The 21,814-nt window shown below is 39.8% G+C and overlaps 1 protein-coding gene across 4 annotated transcripts in view; it reads left to right on the top strand.

The window, feature by feature from the left end:
- Positions 1-21,814, top strand: part of FIG4 (FIG4 phosphoinositide 5-phosphatase) — a 144,980-nt gene that overhangs the window by 90,324 nt on the left and 32,842 nt on the right. For 3 of the 4 annotated variants that reach the window (XM_021068077.2, NM_001243250.1, XM_084980609.1), the window contains 5 exon segments: positions 121-268; positions 2,857-2,940; positions 5,184-5,379; positions 6,909-6,991; positions 7,421-7,507. In XM_021068077.2, coding sequence (XP_020923736.1) covers positions 121-268; positions 2,857-2,940; positions 5,184-5,379; positions 6,909-6,991; positions 7,421-7,507 — 598 coding nt within the window. 4 annotated transcript variants of the gene reach the window in all.

The following is a 21,814-nucleotide window of genomic DNA, read 5'->3' on the forward strand; positions in this document are numbered from 1 at the left end:
AGTACCAGAGGCAGGAGCTGAGCCTTGTTCAGTGTGCTGTGAACACAGTTGACGTTACAGAAATGTTTGCGAGCTGTAATCTAAAGACTTGAAGAGTAACAGGCAGTTTCTCTCTCTTAGTTATCTGTGCTGCGAACTTGAAGAAGTTGATAGTGAAGAAATTTCACAAATATGAAGAGGAGATAGACATCCACAACGAGTTCTTTCGACCACACGAGCTGAGCAGTTTTGATGATACGTTTTGCTTGGCTATGACAAGTTCAGCACGGTAAGTTGCCAGTTCTCTGAAGCTAGACAGCTTAGTTTACATAGATTTTCTTTACCAGAAATCTCTTCTGCAAGCCTGCTATCAGGTGGCTATTCAGCCTCTGAATTCCTCCTGCGACGGGAGCCAGCACTGTGGAGGCTGTCCTTGTATTGTTAGACAACTGGAGTTAAATTCTCCTCTTAGAGAAGTCGAAATATGCCTCCCATCTGTCCTGGTTTGTCATTTGGAATAAACTCATTTTTTTTTTAATGGAACATGGAACTTGAGAGTTAAGGTAAATTACTGGACAGAAAGCATAGTCTTGGGTACTAGAAAGGCCAGCATGTGAATCTTAGACCAGCCATGGCTTACCTGTGTGACCTTAAGAAAATTATCCAACTGATCTGAGTCTTCTTCATTTCATATAGATAGGGGTGTGTGTCATACACACACACACACACATACACCCCAAGTGCCGTATGTAGTACCTGCCTGACACAGCTAGGTGACTCATAGACGGTGGCTCTCATTATAGTACAATTTTTATTAGGCACAGAACAAGTCTAGTTTCTCTTTGATGTGCCAGCCCTTTAGATTTTTAAGGAGGCAATATTAATTTTTTCAGGGTAAATATCCTTCTTTCCTTCATAACTCCTTTGACATTGTAGACTCTCTGCATCCTAGCCTGTCACCTTTGAACGTACTTTATTTTTCCATCTCTTTTCCAGTTTGATGGGGCCTTTTGGAAAAATGATGGGACTAGAATAAGAAAATCAGGCAAAGAAAATCAATTCTTGATCATTATGTTTTATACCAAAGTTTACAATTTATTTTTAAATTGTACAATTTATTTTTGTGCTTACGTAGTGTATTTTTACGTTTTCTTCAAAGGTGATATATGCATGCCTAGACCTAAGTGGTACATGTAGAATCATTTATTTTATGGTTTGTTTCCTAGAAATCTTTCCACATGTTGCTTCAGTTTCACATACAAAGTTTGGAATTTTCACTTGCTTAATTTTTAGTTACACTCGTGAAAGTTTACCAGTTTTAACTGTAGGATCATTGTCATTTTCCAGAACTTTGCAATTCGGCAAAGGTTGAATGATGTTACATATATGTATATCTACAGATATCCAGTTGATTTTCTTTATTTGCGGGAGTTACGCTGTATAAAATTCCTACAAACACTTAGAGAACACTGAACCGTTCCTCTTAGGGGAAACAGCGTTAGGTTCCTGCCAGCCTCTGATCATAATAACATTTTTGTCAGCCAATCCATGAGTAACCTTGCTTTGTATGCTTCTGTTTATAGATATATTACTGAATATACATAGTCAATGCATTTAACATTGAACTTAGAGCCAAGTGCATTGCCACTCATGTCTGAATGAAGCTTCTGTAACTTGCCTATTTTCTTTATAACACACAGCTTTCTTGTGCTTAGAAATGCTAGGTAGGTTCAGCTTTCTGCTTGGGGGCCATTTTAGATGGCGAAATCACCAAAAAGCACAAAAAAGTGTGACAAATATAGCACTAAATGGACTGTGAAAAGGACACTTGTTTTCAGAATGAGAGCTAAAGCAAGGAGACGGAGCATCACCTTATTGCACCTCAAACTGGGACCATGAGCATTGGCTTACTCTAATTTTTCACTGAGCTGCACAGGCACCTGATTGCAGGTGATCACAAGAGCTCTCAGTGCTGAATTTGGGGTTACAGATAAATTTTACTGAATAAGCAAATTCTCAAATATGGAGTCCACATACAATGAAGATTGACTGTTTTATGTTCAAAAAGAACGCAAGAAAAATGAAATCACATTGTAAAAACAACATTTTCAAACTGTTAAGAAGGCATTTTGAGTCAGATTCAATATTACTCTTGTTTCCTTCAAAAAAAAAAAAAAGTTAATATTGAGTCACACACTTGGAGCAGTATCCTTGCTAGACATTGAGTCTTATCTGCATAAATCACGCAACTGTTGCCTTTTTGGCATCTATTAAGGAGTTTGGTCTGGCTTTAGCAGTAGCAGTAGGAAAGGCCCTGTATTGTGAGGAAGTAGCTTCAGCTTATCTCAGCAAGTGGCAAATTAATAGCTTCTATTTAAAGTGTTCCAACAGTGTTTTAATGAACTAACCCCAGCCTAATGAGGCAGATGCTGATACTTCAATTCATACTACCATGTTTTTAATCATTACATCCACCTCCTTAGGTGGTATAGTGTAATAAAAACATTGTCCATAAAACTGGGTGGCTTAGTGTTCTGCCATTGGTTTTATGGGTTTAATTTTACCTGAAAACGCATTGCGATACACAACCAGAGAGTATGCATCTTAGCAGTAATTCAGGTATCAACTCTGTCCCAGTAAACAAAGTCTTAAATTCAAAACTGTTGGGCCCGCATAGTCAGAGAAAATTCACAGCAAAGACTGAGGTTTTACGGGGTTTTATGGCCCAGATCACCTAAACTCTCCTGAACATTTGGCTTAGAATATATAAAGCTCTGAGGCCTAAGAAGAAATAATACAGGGATGTGAATTGAGGTGGAAGCTAATGTCATCTGGATAGACAATGATTCACATGGAATTTTTTTCCCGTTTCTTCAGTGACTTTATGCCTAAGACCGTTGGCATTGACCCAAGTCCGTTTACTGTGCGTAAGCCAGACGAAACCGGAAAATCAGTATTGGGGTAAGGTTTGCATGTAGAATGAAATTTTAAAGACTCGTGTAAAATAATATAGCGCTTGCAGTATAATTGCCACCAGGAACTAAGAATGTCAAGTAAGCTCATTTGGAGCATAGCCCATTTCACAGCATCGCCACAGGTAGTTTATTTATAGCTCTGGGATCATTAAAGCGTTTGACATTGAAAGTAGAATTTATGGGAATTGCAGCAACCCAGTGCATTGTATTATTTTAAATTAGGAGTTTCACAGATGGCATAAAGGCAGGTAGCAGATAATGTGTATGTCCTTTAATAACTCAGCATCCTCTATTTCCCACAACATCAAATACTTAGGTAAACATTTATATTCATTGTATTTATTTTTGTTGGCGTCCCAAGGAAACAGTAAAGCAAATATGCTCAGACAGAGAACTTAATAGATGTTCTATGTATTACTATAAAGTTGTTTTGAGCATGACTGTGATTTTATTAATGCAATAATACGAGGAAGAGAATAAACCATGTTTATAGTCTTTATGCTTTGAGAGTGGAATGAAAGTGTTCTAGCATAAGAATCTCTGGTACTTCCACTGACCTGAATAATCCCAGTGATAAGATTTCTTCTAGGCCCTGGCCAGACGATGCTGAGTCCTCATAGTATTTGGGAATGCGTACGGGGTCCTAATTGGATTCTAGCTTCATGTGGTTTATACAATGAGATGGATACTACTGTTTTCCAGATAATGCCATTTATGTGGCTTAAATTTGTGACCTTCAATAGCGTCATGTTAAGCAACGGCCTGGGTGCTAAGAGGAATTTAAAAGAAGGAATGTTCTCAGGACATTTAGAATTTGAGTTCCTGGGACAAATATTTAAAGGACCAGATATTAGTGTATAGTGCCAAAATGTATCAACTTTTAGTTTCAGGAAGTCAGAAATAAATTTATTTTCTGTAATTTTTTTTTTTAATGGTCTTTTTAGGGCCACACTTGGCAGCATATGGAGGTTCCCAGGCTAGGGGTCCAATTGGAGCTGTAGCCACCGGCTCACACCAGAGCCACAGCAACGCAGGATCTGAGCTACGTCTGCAACCTACACCACAGCTCACGGCAATGCCGGATCCCTAACCCACTGAGTGAGGCCAAGGATTAAACCCACAACCTCATGGTTCCTAGTCGGGTTCGCTAACCACTGCACCACACAGGAACTCCTGTTTTTTGTAATATCTAACCCTTGGTCAGATAGTATTACATGCTTCTTTCCTAGAAAATGAATATTAATGGCATTTTAAGTCCTTTGCAGTTTTTTAAAAGTAAGAATGAAATATTGAATTTTTCATAAAAGCCAAAAATATTATCATAGAATGTTTTCTGAATTAAAAAAAAGAAAAGAAACATTATTCTTACTACTCTCAAATTTGGCACTAAAATAAAAATAAATGTTTTTTTTTTGTTTTTAACCATGTATTAGCTATTACTAGAAGGGATGTTCGGCAAATATAGCTATTTGCTAATAAAACAATTTAATTTTTTAAACTTTTAAGGCTGAGGTTCCCAGGCTAGGGGTCAAATTGGAGCTGCAGCTGCTGGCCTACACCACAGCCACAGCAACACTGGATCTGAGCCACATCTTTGACCTACACCACAACATTGGATCTTGGATCGTTCACCCACTGAGGGAGGCCCCAGGGATCGAACCTGTGTCCTCAGGGATGCTGGTCAGATTCGTTTCGGCTGAGCCACGATGGGAACTCCTAATAAAAACATTTTAAAATTTTAGTTTATGTTCATCAGCTGCTCATTACTTTGGTACAGCTGCTACTGTGATTGATAAAAATCCATAGGAGGGACAGAAATACACATGGATTTGGCTGTCAGACCTTTCTTCAAGCTCCTACAGATTGTAGGTAATTTTACTAATATCTCAAATGTAATAGTCTTCTATTATTGTACTATAAATTTTGAAAATACTGATTTCAGTTACCAAAGGAAGACACAGTAGCCAAGTGGTGAAAAGCCTTTTCTGCACACTACAAGCACATACTTGTTTATTTTCTGAATTTATAACAAGGCTTAAATTCATATAAGCTCAGTACATGATAAAATATTAAACTTTTACCTTTAGCACAACTTGAAGCCAGAAACTAGCTTCTCCCAGACCATTTTCTTAGGCTTCTCCAGGACTAGGCTTTGGGATAGGGTGGTACACAGTGAGTGTTGAGGGTTCCGTTGACAGATGCTTCACAACCGTATTCATCTTTTTAAAGAAACAAGAGCAACAGAGAAGAAGCTGTGCTACAGCGGAAAACAGCTGCCAGCGCCCCGCCTCCCCCCAGTGAGGAAGCCGCGTCCAGCAGCTCCGAGGATGACTCGGGCACCGACCGGGAGGATGAGGGCTCTGTGTCCCAGCGCTCCACTCCAGTGAAGATGACCGACACGGGCGACAGTGCCAAAGTGACAGAGGTGTGGGCAGCAGAGAGGAGCATGCGGTACCTCTCAGGGCTTGGGAACTACCTCTGCTTTCGGTGGGAAGGCTGAGAGGGAGAAAAGTTCACAAGATGACACATCATTTCTAACACGTAGTGTTTGAGGCTTCATGGAGATGCATACCTTTGCCACAGACATTATGAAAATGGCTTCCTTTTAAATTTCACCAAATTGGTGTCTTTGCTCCCAGGTATAATAGTACATTTTTTGGTATCTCAGAATTTTTTTTTTTTTTTTTTTCCTTTTTAGGGCCACTTGTGCAGCATATGGAAGTTCCCAGGCTAGGGGTCCAATCAGAGCTGCAGCTGCCAGCCTACACCACAGTCACAGCAACGCCAGATTACAGCCTTCTGTGCGACCTACACCACAGCTCATGACAATGCTGGATCCTTAACTCACTGAGTGGAGCCAGGGATCAAACCTGCATCCTCATGGATGCTAGTTGGGTTCATTAACGCTGAGCCACAACAGGCACTCCCACCACAGGATTCTTTCAGAGAACTCTGTCCCTCTTTGAGCAGCCCATCCAGTTGAGGTCTGTTCATTCCCTTGCTCAGCACATTGTTGGAATGTAGGGCTTGGACCTGGGCCTCACAATCTTGGCAGAACCCCAGTGGGAAATTGACCTGTTCAATTCAACATTACCTTTATATTGAGGGAAAACACAAGGTAAGTAAACAACAGAAAAACCAAATTTAGCTTTGGGGAAATTTGATTTCTAGAAATAGCCAAAAGTCATCAGAGGTAGAGATGGCATAACATTTTACATGTGATGGTGTAAGAACTGAATCCAATCCAGCTACAACCTGTTGGCCAAACCATCCTGCTGCCTGTTTTATAAATAACCAACCATACCTTTTTTTTTTTTTTCTTTTGTTTTTTGTTTTTTGCTTTTTAGGGCCACACCCACAGCATATGAAGGTTCTCAGACTAGAGGTCTAATCAGAGTTAGAGCTGCTGGCCTACACTAAGCCACAGCAACACAGAAGCCAAGCCACGCCTGCAACCTACACCACAGCTCACAGCAACTCCCAACCTTTAACCCATTGAGTGGGGCCAGGGATCCTCCACAACCTCATAGTTCGGAGTTGGATTCGTTTCTGCTGCGCCACGACGGGAACTCTCATACCTTTTTGATTTTATATTGTCTATTTGTGCTTTTGCCCTGTGACAGCAAAGTTGAGTAGTTTTGTCAGAGATGATATGACCCAAAGAACCTAAAATATTTACAGCCTGGCCCTTTATAAAATATATTTGGCAACTCCTGAATTATACAAAAGCAGTAAATTACCTAGTAGTTGTTTACCCCAAAATAAACTATTTTAGTGAAAATGAAGTCAGATTTTAACAAATCATTAACGGAGAAATTTGATGAACAGGTTGAAGGGACACTGTGATTGCTTTTGTGGGAAAATTCACAGGTTCATTTTCTTCATCTTTGGAAATTATTAATACAGAAGATGTCTAAAAATTCTTCCTGGTGCTCCCCCCCCTTTTGACTCCAGAATGTGGTCCAGCCCATGAAAGAGGTGTATGGAATTAACCTCTCAGAGGGCCTCTCAGAAGAGGATCTCTCCATTTATTTAAGGTAAATATTTTCATGACAGATTAAGAACAAATGCAAATGTTACAGTAACTTTTACGTAGTATAACTTTTAAAACTTGAAAATAGTTAACAATACAGCAGGAAATGACTTCCACTTGGAACAAAATAGTAGGATTTAGAAGGATTCTGAAACAATTTATATTTGGAGTCTCTTACTGCCTGAGACTCTCAGTGCCCCTCAGTGATAAAAATGTATGAATCCTTAACCCACTGAGCAAGACCAGGGATCGAACCCACAACCTCATGGTTCCTAGTTGGATTCGTTAACCACTGAGCCACTGACGGGAACTCCTGTGCTTTTCTGATAGAAGCATATCACTGTCACTCAAATGCTCATACCCTTTTGTGTGATCTACTGAATTGGTTGCAGGTAGTTCCTTTAGCTTACTTTTTATCCATTGCAATTTGTAGATTTGAGCAACTGGGACAGAGTCAACATAGGCAAGACAAGAGCAGCCAGCAGTTCTGTTCAAGGTGCCCAGATGGAGTTATAAAACTGTAAGTATTAAATTAGACCTTGTGAAAAATCTTTGTGTTCATGCCATTTGGGGTGCTTTTTTAAAAGACTTTATGAGAAAAATAACCAGTCTTGTCATCAAATTAGTATAAGCACTAAAGCATCTCCTCCTGTACCTTATCTGAGGAAAACAGGGTAGCTGTGGGGACGTGGAAGAGGTTGGCGGCCTTGCCTGTAATTGAAATGCACCTTTTGGAGGTGGGATTGGAGTCACTGGGGGCTTGCCTCTAGAAACTCTGCTCGGCAGTGGGGAAAGGCAGGATGAAGAACAGCTCTGACCCTGAAGACAGGCTCCTCAAGTTCAATATAAGACCCTTGGGGGCAGGAATGGGTTTATCTCTTCTAGCTGTGTATCTTCACCAATTCTTAGAACCTGCTCTTTGGTAATAACTTGGTGTTTAGTAGATTCTTCAATAAACAGAACTAGGTTTATATCCTAACTGACCACTCTGCTGCTTCTTGGTTTATCACCTTGAGCAAGTAACTTTTTTTTTTTTTTTTTTCCCCCGCTATTTCTTTGGGCCGCTCCCTCGGCATATGGAGGTTCCCAGGCTAGGGGTCGAATCAGAGCTGTAGCCACTGGCCTACGCCAGAGCCACAGCAACGCAGGATCTGAGCCGTCTGCAACCTACACCACATTGAGCAAGTAACTTAAGTCCTGTGGGGCTCAGTTTTCTTAACTGCAAAATGGGATAATAATAAAACCTGCTTCGTAGGAGGGTCATGACGCTTAAATGAAATAATGCATACAGAGTGCTTAGATCAGTTTCTCCTCAGTACATTGTCATCATCACCATCGCCTTATTTATCATTGGAACCAAACAAAGCAAAGGTTGTGACCAGGAGAGGCTCAGTGCTACCATGTGCTCGGTTGAGTTTCTTCTATAAAACGGGTCACTGTGGCGTTCCCGTTGTGGCACAGTGGAAGCGAATCCAACTAGGAACCATGAGGTTGCGGGTTCCATCCCTGGCCTTGCCCAGTGGGTTAAGGATCCAGCCTTGCCATGAGCTGTGGAGTAGGTCGCAGACACAGCTGTGGTGTAGGCCGGCAGCTGTAGCTCATATTAGACCCTTAGTCTGGGAAACTCCATATGCCCTGGGTAGGGCCCTAAAAAGACAAAGGACTAAAAAATAAAAATGGGTCACTGTGCTGATTGAGATAGGCTATCCAAGGTGTCTAGATCAGTGTCTGGCATAGAGCTGACATTTAGTAAATGTTCTCGTCCCTCTTCTTAGTCCAGATTTATCGGTTCGTTTAATAAATTATTCAATGGATGCTGACTGCCTGACTTCGCAGTTGTGCATCTGCATGCTCCTGATTGGTTGTTAAGAGGCGGTTACAGTGATCCAGGCAAAGACTGGTGGCTTAGACAGTAGTGACTGTGAGGATTTGGGAAATGGGACAGACCTGGGAAATATTTGAATCGTGAAATAGACAGGAATTGGATTGGGGAAAAGGCCTTACCAAGGATGGCCCTTAGGTTTTGTGGTTTGTGTGATAGGTTTGACTCATTTATTGATTCATTCATTTATTCACTTAACAAATAGGTATTGAATACCTTTTAGGAACTGTGTTAAGACCATTCACAGCTGCCATTTACTGGGGTGAGGAGCATTAGAGGAGGACCCCCTTTGCCTTTGAAGGGGGACCAAAGTGGTCATGTTTAGGGGAGGCAGTTGAATCAACTGATCGGGAACTCAGAAAAGAGCCTCTGGGAATGTGTACACACATACACACTTTTTTTTTTTTTAAATAAGAAACCCACTTTATTTTTTTTTTTAACGTTGGACAATAAAACATTACTTACATGTCATAGATGAGAAGAGCACCATCTTCACTGGGAAATAGAAGCGTTGAAGGCAACCACTAGCAGAGACAGTGGAAACAGAACATAGGAATCAGTGATTGTTGATCACTACTTTCTTTACTTCTGATCTGGTTTTTCTGACTCTTCTGCTCTTAGTGCTAAGTCACAACCTTTTTTTAAAAAATTAATTTGGGTGATAATTAGTCACTGGTTAAAGATGACACCACTTAGGAAAAGAGACTAGAGTGAGAAAAGGCCATCTCTGTTTCTCTCAGCCTAAACCCAGCCTCCAAAAGGGCTATGTATCCCTTCTTTCTCTCCTCTGTCACTATTTTCCTTCCTCTTTTTTAAAACATAAAAACTCATATTAACTCAGGGACAGTTTTTCTTTCCTAGGTCTAATTAGCATATGGAAATATGGGCACCCAAATTAATTGATATAAATATAGTCAAAGATGGGAAGTATTGAAATGTGTTTGTAAAGTAAGAGACTTTGTTAACCAAATGGTGTTATCCACATTGATTATTTCATTAAAATAGTATGGCACAATTTAGGAGGAGCAGATAATAAAGTGAATATAGCATACAAAATAAGAGAGAAACATTTACCCCCATTTTCCTCAACATCGTTATCTACTTTGATCTGTAATTGGTCTTGCTGTTAAATTACTTTCAATTATTTTTCTTAAAGTATTTAGTATTTGCCTTTCTGAGAAGTAGCACAGATGAAAACCGTGTGGATCTACAATTTTTTTTAACCTTTTCCACTTAATTAGTAAAGAATCTAACATGAGTGTGTCTTTACACAGCATCTTCAGCAGGATAACAAAGAGCTTGGTAGGCGCTACATTATGTTGTCATGGCAACTGCCCAAGAGTGTTGGGTTTTTTGTGGGGTTTTTTTTTTTTTTTTTTTTTTTTTTTGGATGGGGGGGTGCCTGCTTTAAATTGAAAATCTGTAACTAGGTTCTTCAAATGTCACCTATTCAATTTTAGATTTCTAAAGCTATGCCAAAACCAAGAGAAATTTATACAAGATGTTTGAAATTCTCATTTCATTATGTTTCAGGTTCTCGTATATTTTAAAATATAGTAAGTTCATTTTCAGTTATATATAAATGTATCTGCTTATCTCTGGACAGTTCAAAAGTCCTACCAATTGTTCTTGAAATTATGAGGCAAACCAATACTCCTTTTCTAAAAATGAGGTATACAACAACCACCAATATAAAAAATTTTGACAGTAGGTACCTGGCAAGGAGCCAGTGGATCGGGGGCTCTTGCGACAGAGATAGAGAAACCTGGATGGGGGAGCTAGACACTGTCACCCAAGCTCTTGCGGGGCGTTTCTTAGGAGCAGATGTTAAGCCCCCAACTGGTCAATGTCTACACTGTCAGCCCCAACACTCAGAGCTGTATTCTGTTGGAGTGTCACCCCTCCTTGGGACTCCTGCCACTCCCTAAGTGTATGGGTGGTGGTTAGGGAGAAATGACATGAGCCAGCATTTCCTGTGTGGTGTGTGATGGGCTCTGTTCTACTTTCCTTAAGCTGTGTTAACTCAAATCTCACACTAACTCTAGGAAATAGTTCTTGACTATCATCTTCATTTTACACAGGGGGAAACTGAGGCACAGAGAAGTTAGGTAACTGGCCCAAGGTCAAACGGCTAGAAAATGGAGGAACCAGGATTCCAACCCAGAAGGGCTGGCTGTCTATCACTAAGCCGTAAATGCCTCATGTTACCAGCTGTTTTGATAACCACAGTGGTAAAAGTACTGGGCTATTAGTGGCAACAGCCCTCATTTTGATCCTCAGACATGATCTGGTTTGTAGGCAACTCTGTGTGTAAATATAATGTTACTATCCTGTAGAACTTGAAAAACATTTTTTTTTTTAATATTTAACGACAATATACCCTTTATCCTTTTTGTGGTACCCGGCACATTGTCCCAAATGTAGACATGCTTTCTGGGCAAGCACACTTTGCTTAACACATAACTTGGCGAGGAGGGTGTCATGAAGCCATCAGGAGAAGAGTGCTGCTGCTGTTTAGTGTTACTGCCGTCCTACTAAGCTCTAAGTTCCTGGAGCAAAGCCTGTCTTTGTGTTCCCTGCTGCCCCTGAATAGTCCCTAAATGGTGCTCAGTAAATGTTTGTGGAAAAGTACAGACTCTCACCTCCACCCTCCCCACCCCCTGCTGTCCTTCCGTTTACCATCAAAGTCAGTGCCGGGGGGGGGGGGGGAAATGTCCCTGGAAGCCCGCCTCACCCACCCTTGAGCACTTGTTAGCTCTTCCCCTATTCTCTTGCCTGCTGGGAAGCCCTCTGCCCTCTCCTACTTTGGTTTCCCTACTGCCTTCTGATGGAAGGAAAAGGTAAGCACACCAAGGCTTCAGCATTTTTTTCCCCTCTATCCTGCTTCCACTTGTACCTGTGACCAGAGTGAGAAGAGCCCATGTGGAAGGACTGCTATGCGGGGCAGGTGGGGGGCTGTGCCGCCCAGCAGTGACTGGCTGTGTTCACACAGGCCACACTGCCCTCATGGTGCACTCCTACCAGTTTTTTTAACTAAGCAACAGGCACCAATCAGTATAGATTAAAAAGATCATGAACACACATATTAGTAGTGCTATTCCATGGGTTACCTGTTCCAGGAATATGTCTTAGTCATTTGAAAACTACCTCTAAGAAATGGGTCAAAATATAATAACACGTAGAGTTTGGGTAAAAGCTGTGGAATTAAGGACTCCTCCAATGCAAGAGGAGCTAAAGTGTGTTTACTGCCTGAAGACTGTAAGGCTGAGTAGATTGCCAAAGTGCATCTCACAGTACCAAGCAATGTACTGACCTTAGAGTCGATGCCCCCCAGGTAAGGGCTTCTGCTAGAGGAAGCCTTGCACAAATCAAAGGGTGTTCCTACAAAGTCAGAATTAGGGTGCCTTTCTCACCAATGAAGTGAGTGGAACACTAGGCCATGATAAACTTGTTGACTTTATGGTTTTCACTGAGTCCCCACATCCAAGTCACTCTCAGGGGTCCTCCATGCCACCACCACCTCCACCACACTGATTTCATCTCGTCCTCAGATTATGCTCTCATCTCCCCTGCAGGCTGAAAAAGTACTTCACCCTTAATGGGTAAGTCTCCTTATCTCTCCCAAACACCCGGGAGTATAGGCTTTAAGTGTTTAAGGATCAAGCAGTTGGGAGGCACTGATCAGTGATTAATCGGCTAATTCTCTCCTCAGGAGATGAAAGCCGACAACTAGTCCTCAGGCCAAGGGAGCTAGGCGGTGCCCTTTTCCGCTCACCTTGGAAATTGCCACAGAGGTCTTTGATTCTGGCTTTTATCTTTCTCTCTGGCTTTTGTTATGTATGTTTTACTAATTATCTCTTGCTGCTTTCCTCTCACCCCCTGTTTTTTGTTGTTGTTTTTTTTTTTTTTTACTTTTACCTTCCTCCTTTCTTTCCCTCTTTTCCTTTGCCATCTTCTCTCCAACCCTTCTAGGGTTTGTTTGTTTGGGGGTTTTTTGGGTTTTTTTTTTGAAAGAATTTTTTTTTTTTGAGTTTTTACCTTTTCTTTATTTTTTCTACTGTACAGCATGGTGACCCAGTTACACATACATGTATACATTCTTTTTTCTCATATTATCATGCTCCATCATAAGTGACTAGACATAGTTCCCAGTGCTACACAGCAGGATCTCAATACCAGTTTCCATCATCTATTTTAGGACAGTGCTTTTCAGATTGTAATTCTAGACTCATTAGTGGGCCATGCAATTAGTTACTAGGCTTCCACACAATGAAATGGAAAGAAACAAAACTGAACTGGATCCAACAGAAGGCTCCAGTGCATGGCACATAGTATGGTTAAGATTTGTTTCATGAAATTTTATTTCTATACATAAATAGAACATTGTGGGAGTTCCTGCTGTGGCATAGGGGGTTAAGGATCCAGCATTGCTCCAGCTATGGTGTAGGTTGCAGCTGTGGCTTGGATTTGATCCCTAGCCCAGGGAACTTGAATATGCCATGGGTGCAGCCAAAAAAGGAAAAAAAAATCATTGTGTACCAATTTGCCATGCAAGGTGCATTTCTCACTGTGAGTAACAGTTACAGGTTGGATTTTATATGAATGCACCTTTTCCAAAACCACATAAGTTAAAGATCTTAACGCCGTTCCTGGTGTCTAAGCACTTAATGAATGTTTGTTGATTGAACGAAATGAAAGTATGTGCGAATGATTCCTGCTGGAGAAGAGAGAGGTCAGGATGAAAAGGGCTTAGGAAGAGATGAGAGAGGTTTCTGTGGTGTATCCAAGTGGGTAAAATAAATGCAGGCCTTGGAAAATACACTCTCATTGTTGACAGTGAATTCAGAGCTGGGATGACAGTGCAAGGGAAGGAGGTGACAGGAAGTTACAGCTGAAAGGCAGAATGAAAAGCTATTGGATGGATGGGTAAAGGAAAAACAGAAGCGAATGCCTCTATTTGAATATTATGTGCAAGAGCTTCTACATACTGTGTTAAACAAGAAAATTTAATGAAACAGTGAATTTCTTGAACCTTCCAGAGAAGGTTATCCTGAAAGTTTTCTAGTGTATAAGGAATAATAAGTGGAAATTTAATTGTGGGTGCTTGTGTAATTAATGTGTTTCAAATGACTTTGATATTTTAAAAATTTAGTATATTGACTTTTAGTGACTACAAAGCATGCCATTTATGGGAAATTTGCAGGTTCAATGAGGACATAAGTACCTCCCTTAATGTGAGTTTTTCTTTTTTTTTTTTTTTTCCTCCAAGAACCTAGCTAGCTCATCTTTAAGGTAAGGTTAATACTTACCTTCTAGGTAAGGCATTAAAGGCATTAAATGACAGATATTTATAGTTTACCCTGCACCGGGTAAGGTGTTCACAGTACACAGGTGAGTGAGAATCCCTGCCTCTGAGGGTTTGCACTGAACAGTGGGGTCCGTGTTTCCAGGTGGTCAGAGGTGCTGTGAAGGTGTTAGCAGAGGAGGCTCTGGGGGTGCAGAGAAGAATCCAAATCAGATCCCTGGTCAGGCTTAACCCTTGGGCTATGTCACTTCAAAAAAAAAAAACAAAAAACAAAAAACAAAACAAAACACCACCCAAGGAGTTCCCGTCATTTCCCTTCATGGCTCAGTGGAAATGAATCCAACTAGGAACCATGAGGTTTCAGGTTCGATCCTTGGCCTTGCTCAGCGGGTTGAGGATCCGGTATTGCCGTGAGCTGTGGTGTAGGTCGCAGATGCGGCTCAGATCCTGCATTGCTGTGACTCCAACTCTACCCCTAGCCCAGGAACCTCCATATGCATGGGTGTTGGAGGTGAAATTAGGACTTAGGACTGGGAGACAGCATCTCAGGTAGCCCTGAGAAACCCCTCCAAGGGGGCATGGGAGAGAGCTAGGATATATGATTGTTTGCAACAAAGGGAAGGTAGTAGGAACAAAAGGTTTACAGCTATCCAGATTTACAGAAAACCAGTGTCTATGGGAAGATGTAAAGGTCTGTGCTTTGTTTCTCTCCTGGGTTCCCTCAGGGCTCACTGGCCCACCCTTGGGACTGGCTGTCCTCACAGATAACCTTGCCATCTTTTGTTTTGTCCACTTAACTACAGTCCAGGAGGCAGTATTTCAGATAGCTGGAAGAGGAAAGAGGGAATGTCAAGATACACGTGATAAAGCTGAAGGGAGAGGTGCATGCAGCCGTGCACACATTTTCTAGAAGTTTGCTGCTGGTCTCATGAAGTTTACTACCAGTCAGAGACATCAGTCATTAGCACTGAAGGATGTTAGTGTTTTTCTAGCTATGAGGAGATGAGAGATTTGGGCTTATAAAATCTTCTCCTAAAAATTCTTAACTCTCTGAAGACCTGCTCTTCCAGTTTCCCAGAGCACACAATGCCTCACTCCTGGTCTCCACCCTGAGCCCCCAGGGGTTGCTATGGGGTTGGCATCTGCAGTGGCTCTCGTTTTAGTCCATGTAGAGGCTGATGGCAAGGGCCAAACTTCAGTTCACAGATGAATTCTAAGGGGGGGAAAAGGAGTTAGCTGGTTGAAGAAGGCAGAGAGGGCAGAGGGGAGAGGGTCAGGACCACATTACCACTTGTAGAGACCCACATGGAATTCTGTATCTAGTGCAAGTGAGAAGCCAGAGACACAGACCTGCCGGAACAAAATTCGAAAGAGATGCAAAGTGAGAGCCTTTTTTTAATCAGGGGAGTGATAGACTTATATTTGCATTTTAGAAAGGTCACTCTGGAAATAGCTTGGAGGATGGATTGGAGGCAGAGAGATAAACAGCATATCTCTAGGAAACATCAAGACAAGAAAGTGATTGGAGTCTGCTAGTGGCAACTGAAATAAAGGGATTTATTTTGTAAAGGTAGAATCTTTCGGGCTTGGTACAACTTGGTAATGGATTAGGTGTGAGGAACACGTTCAAGGCGGGAGTTTTCTAGCTTGGTTGACTAGACTTGGTCACCAGGATTGGGAAATACATGACAGATAAAAGTTTGGGAACTAAGGTTATTTGTCTGTGACAATAATAGGGTATCCAAGATGATGTGCTTAAGACTCAGGAGGTTTTGTAAAGATTCAATAATTGTGTGTTTTCCTTCCTGCTCTTGGATTAAAAAGCAAGTAAGTTAAATTTTGCATTTTTTTCTGATGGGAGTCCAAGTTAAATAGATTATTATACATGTATTTTAAATTTTCTGGAGATCTATGTCTACTTAAAGGGAAAAAAAATCCTTCAATTACTGATAAAGATGAAAATTTTATTAGGGCTTTAAATGTATTTTTAGTGCATAAAACACTGACTAATTTTTTTACATGAGCAAGCAGGTTAAATCGGGGGGAACAGATTTGCATATCTGATATAGCCATGTGAGAGGTATTACTCATTGGGTTTCTTAGCTCTGTATATAAGAATCACATTTTGTAACTGTTTAACCTTTTGTGATTTTGTCAGCTTACCAAATTATCATCAATTCTGTGTATGGAAGGTGAGTGGGATAGTTTTGGGCAGATGCAGTGATTATGGAGCCTTGTGCTCTGTCACTGTGCCTTCCTAACAGCTTTTCCTTTTAAACAGTGAAGATGTGTGCCCAGGTTTGCTGTATTCATAGCCCTTGTCTTCTGTGATTGTATGAGAAGTCTTTCCTGTTAAGATAAAATTTTGTTTGGAGTTTCCATTGTGGCTCAGTGGTAATGAACCCAACTAGTAGCCATGAGAATTCGGGTTTGATCCCGATCCCGGCCCTTGCTCGGTGGATTAAGGATCCAGTGTTGCCATGAGCCATGGTGTAGGTTGCAGACATAGCTCGGACCCTGCATTGCTGCACCTGTGGCATAGGTTGGCAGCTACAGCTCTGATTCGACCCCTAGCCTGGGAACTCCCATATACCATGAGTATGGCCTAAAAAGCCAAAAAACAAAAAAAAATTTTTTTTGTTTGAAATACAAGAAAAAAATTTTCAATTTTATATTTAAATATAGGTCTGTCATCCTTTGTGTGACTCAGAACCTCTTGGGGCCTTTACACATGATTTTAAAAATAAAATACAAATCCCATTAAATCCTAATTGTGTATAAAATCCACCAACAAGCATCAATGGTCTTTTAATATTGTATCAGTAATTTTTTTTTTTTTTTTGGTCTTTTTGCCTTTTCTTGGGCTGCTCCCGAAGCATATGGAGGTTACCAGGCCAGGGGTCAAATCGGAGCTATAGCTGCCAGCCTACACCAGAGCCACAACAACTCGGGATCTGAGCCACGTCTGCAACCTACACACCACAACTCACGGCAACGCCAGATCCTTAACCCACTGAGCAAGGCCAGGGATTGAACCCGAAACCTCATGGCTCCTAGATGGATTCGTTAACCACTGAACCACTATGGGAACTCCTGTATCAGTAATTTTTTGTGTTTAACATTTTAATATTATTATTCATTTTCCTTATGGTCTTAGGAAGAAATTTCAGGATTATTACCATGGAAATCAATTGCATTATGTTTTCAGAATTCAGGGTCCACTGATACTTTATAACCGTCCTTCTGCCATCCCAATTTTATGGAAACAGAAAGTCCTTGGTTTAAAAAAAAAAAAACCACTCTGTGATATTTTTAATCTGAAATTAATCTAAAAGACTGTTAGTTACTTGAGGGCAGAATCAATTATGAATAATATTCAGTATTCAGTAATTTTAACTTTTTAAGGAATATCATACAATAGTTAAATGTGAGAGAAAAAGGAAAAAAATTCAGTCTGGGTTAACAAATTGAAGCAAATGGCAAGACAACTGATAAATATTTAAATTTGTTTTAAATTTCACTATGTTTTCAGTTTTAGATGTAACAACCAGAGTTCTTAGCAGGTATCTCATGATTTTCATGATTGACAAATCATTGATGTCCTTATTAGTTAATTTATATACACTATGTTAGTAGGACAGGCTAAAATAGGATCATGCTCTTCTTTTTAAATTAAATTTTTTCCAACTTTATTAAGATACAATTGACAAATAGCATGTATAAATTTAGGATATACAGGGTAACAATTTGATATATGTATATGCTGCAAATTGATAACATAATAAGGTTAGTTAACACAATCATCATTTCACAGAGTTTTGTGGGTGTAGTAACTTAAAATCTACTCTTAGCAATATACCATAAAGTATTATTAATTATAGTCACTATGCTGTACATTACATCTCCAGAACCTACTTATCTTATAACTAGGAGTTTGTACCTTTTGACCACCTTCAGTCATTTCCCCTGTCCTTCCCCCCCTGCCTCTGGCAACCACAAATCTACTCGGTTTCTATGAGTTCAAGGTTTTTTTTTTTGGGGGGGGGGGATGTCATTGTTTATTTATATTCCATATGTTAGTGAGATCATACGTATTTGTCTTTCTCTGACTTAATTCACTTAGCATAATGCCCTTTAAGTCTATACATTGTCAAAATGGCAAGATTTTCTTCTTTTAATGGCTAATTAATATTCCATTGTGTATCTATATAATCCACTCATTCATCAATGGTTGATTGGGTTGCTTTCATGTCTTGACTATTGTAATTAATGCTGTACTTAACATGGGGGGGTGCATATATCTTTTTGAGTTAGTGGGTTTCTTTTTTTTTTTTTAATAAATAGGCAGAATTGTGATTGCTGAATCATATGGTAGTTGTATTTTTAATTTTCTGAGGAACCTCCATACTGGTTTTTCCAGTGGCTATACTGATTTATATCTCACCAGTGTATAAGAGTTCCCTTTTCACCATATCCAGCACTTAATCTTCCTTTTTGATAATATTCTAAGGGGTATGAGGTGGTAATCTCATCATGGCTTTGATTTGCATTTCCCTGATGAGTAGTGGTGTTGAGTACCTTTCATGTTCCTGTTGACCATTTGTACATCTTTGGAAAACCATCTGTTCAAGACTTCTGCCCCTTTTTAGTTATATTGTTCTTGTGCTGTTGAGTGGTTTGAGTATTTTGACTGTTAACCCCTTATCAGATATGTAATTTGCAAATATTTTCTGTCTTTCCATAAGTTGTCTTTTCATTTTGTTGATCACTTCTTTTACTCTACAGAAAGAAGCTTTTTAGTTGGATGTAGTTCCATTTGTTTATTTTTGCTTTTGTTGCTTGTGTTTTTGGTGTTATATCCATAAAATCATTGATAGGACTAATGTCAAGGAGCTTTTTCCCTTTTTTTTTTTTTTTTTTTTTTAATCTTTCTAGGGCTGCACCTGCAGCATATGGAGGTTCCCAGGCTAGGGGTTGAATTGAAGCTACAGCTGCTGGCCTACGCCACAGCTACAGCAACACGGGGTCTGAGCTGAGTCTGCTCACGGCAATGCTGGATCCAATGACAGTTTTGGTATTAGGGTAATGGTGGATTCATACAGTGTCTTTGAGATTATTCCTTCTTCAGTCTTTTGGAGTTTAAGAAAGATTGGTGTGAGTTCTTTGTATGGTAGAATTCACCTGTGAAGCCATCTGATCCTGGACTTATGTTTATAGGGAGTTTTTTTAAAATTATATATTAAATTTCATTTCTAGTGATTGGTCTATTCAAATTATCTACTTCTTGATTCAGTTTTGGTAGGCTGTATGTTTCTAGAAAGTTGTCCATTTCTTCTAGGTTGTCAAATGTGTTGGCATATAATTGTACATAGTATTCTCTTACAGTTTTTTATATTTCTGTAGTATCTGTTGAGATTTCTCCTTTTTCATTTTTTTATGTTTTTAATTGGGATTCTCTCTTTTCTTCTTGGTGAGTCTGGCCAGGGGTTTGTCAATTTTGTTTACCCTTTCAAAGAATCAGCTCTTGGTTTATTGATTTTTTTGTTTGTTTAATTATTTTTTTATCTGAGGCATATGGAAGTTCCTAGGCCAGGGGTCAAATTAGAACTACAGCTGCAGCTTACACCACGCCATATAATAACTCTGGATCCAAGCTGCATCTCCAGCCTATACTACAGCTTGTGGCAATGCTGGATGCTTACCCTCTGAATGAGGCCAGGGATTGAACCCACATCCTCACAGAGATGTTATTAGGTCCTTAACCAACTGAACCACATTGGGAACTCCCTATTGTTTTTTAACCTCTATTTTATTTAGTTCCTCCCTGATCTTTATTACTTCCATCTTTCTGCTGAATTTAGGTTTTGTTTGTTCTTCTTTTTCTAATTCTTTTAGGTGGTATGTTAAATTGTTGATTTGAGATTTTTCCTGCTTTTTGAGGAAGGCCTCTATCACTATGAATTAACCTCTAAGAACTGCTTTTGCAGCACCCCACAAATTTTGTTATTTGTCACTTTTTAAAAAAAATTTTTTTAGGGCCATAGGTGCTGCATATGGAAGTTCCCAGCCTAGGGGTTAAATTGGAGATACAGCTTCCAGCCTATGCCACAGCCACAGCAACACCAGGTCTGAACCACGTCTGTGACCTGTACCATTGCTCTCAATAACACCAGATCCTTAACCTATTGAGCAAGGCCAGGGATTGAACCCACATTCTTATGGATACTAGTCAGGTTTGTTTCCACTGTGCCACAATGGGAACTCCTATCACATGGTGTTTTTAAATTTCATTTTTTATTTCCTTGTTGACCCATTGGTTTTTTTTTAGTAGCATGTTGTTTAGTCTCCATGTAGTCAGTTTTTTCTTTTCCTGTGGTTCATTTCTAGTTTCATGCCATTGTAGTCTGAGAAGATGCTTGAAATAATTTCTATACTCTTATATTTGTTAAGGTAGTTTTGTGGCTCAGTATGTGATCAGTCCTAGAGAGTGTTCCATGTGCACTTGAAAAGAATGTATATATGTGTGTGTGTAAATATATGTATATGTGTATTATATATATATATAGGATGTAATGTTCTGAAAATACCAATTAAATCTAACTGTTCTATTGAGTCATTTAGGATTTCTGTTTCCTGTTGATTTTCTGTCTAGAAGCTCTGTCCATTGATGTGAGTAGGGTTTTAAAGTCTCCTGCTATTACCGCATTCCTTTCAATTTCTCCTTTTATGTCTGTATTTGTTTTATGTATTTGTGTTCTCCTATATTAGGGGCATATATGAGTATAATTGAATTGATTTTGAATGTATCCTTTTATAATTAAATAGTGTCCTTTATCTTTCTTTATGGGCTTTGTTTTAAATCTGTTTTGTCTGATATGACTATTTTGACTCTCACTTGCCTTTCATTTCCATTTGCATGAAATATCTTTTTCCAGCCCCTCACTATCATCTTATATGTATCCTTCCCCCAAGGGGGGTCTTTTGTAGGCAGCCTGTTGTAGGCTTTTTTTTTTTTTTTTTTTTTTTTGTCTTTTTAGGGCCACACCCATGGCATATAGAGGTTCCCAGGCTAGGGTTCCAATTGGAGCTGTAGCCGCCAGCCTATGCCAGAGCCACATCAACTCGGGATTCAAGCTGCGACTGCAACCTACACCACAGTTCACAGCAACACTGGATCCTTATCCCACTGAGACCAGGGATTGAACCCATATCCTCATGGGTACTAGTCAGGTTCTTTAACTGCTGAAATCCAGCTCTTTTTTATTTTAATCCATTTTGCCACTCTGTGTCTTTTGATTGGGGCATTTGAGTAATTCCTCTATTGACATTTAGAGTAATTATTGATATTTATTTATTGCCACTTTAAACCTTGTGTTCCCATTTTTATTTCTTCTTTGCTCTTTTCCTTTTGTTTTTACTTTTGTGATTGTATTATTTTCTCCTGTATTATACTTATGTTCTATTCTTTTTGGTTTTGTGAATCTATTGTATATTTCTAAGTTGTGGTTACCTTGTTTTTCAAAGATGTTAACTCCTTCTTATATCTCCTTGCCTTAGACTGGTAGTTATACAGGTTCATACACATTCTAGGGAAAAAAATCTACATGTTCTTCCCCTCATTTTATGATTTTGATAGCCTT

This window comes from Sus scrofa, chromosome 1 (genome assembly GCF_054392235.1).
Source record: "Sus scrofa isolate SSC_HxYL_T2T_F1_AM1 chromosome 1, Sscrofa_HxYL_maternal_Yorkshire_Landrace_v2.0, whole genome shotgun sequence".
NCBI lineage: Eukaryota > Metazoa > Chordata > Mammalia > Artiodactyla > Suidae > Sus > Sus scrofa.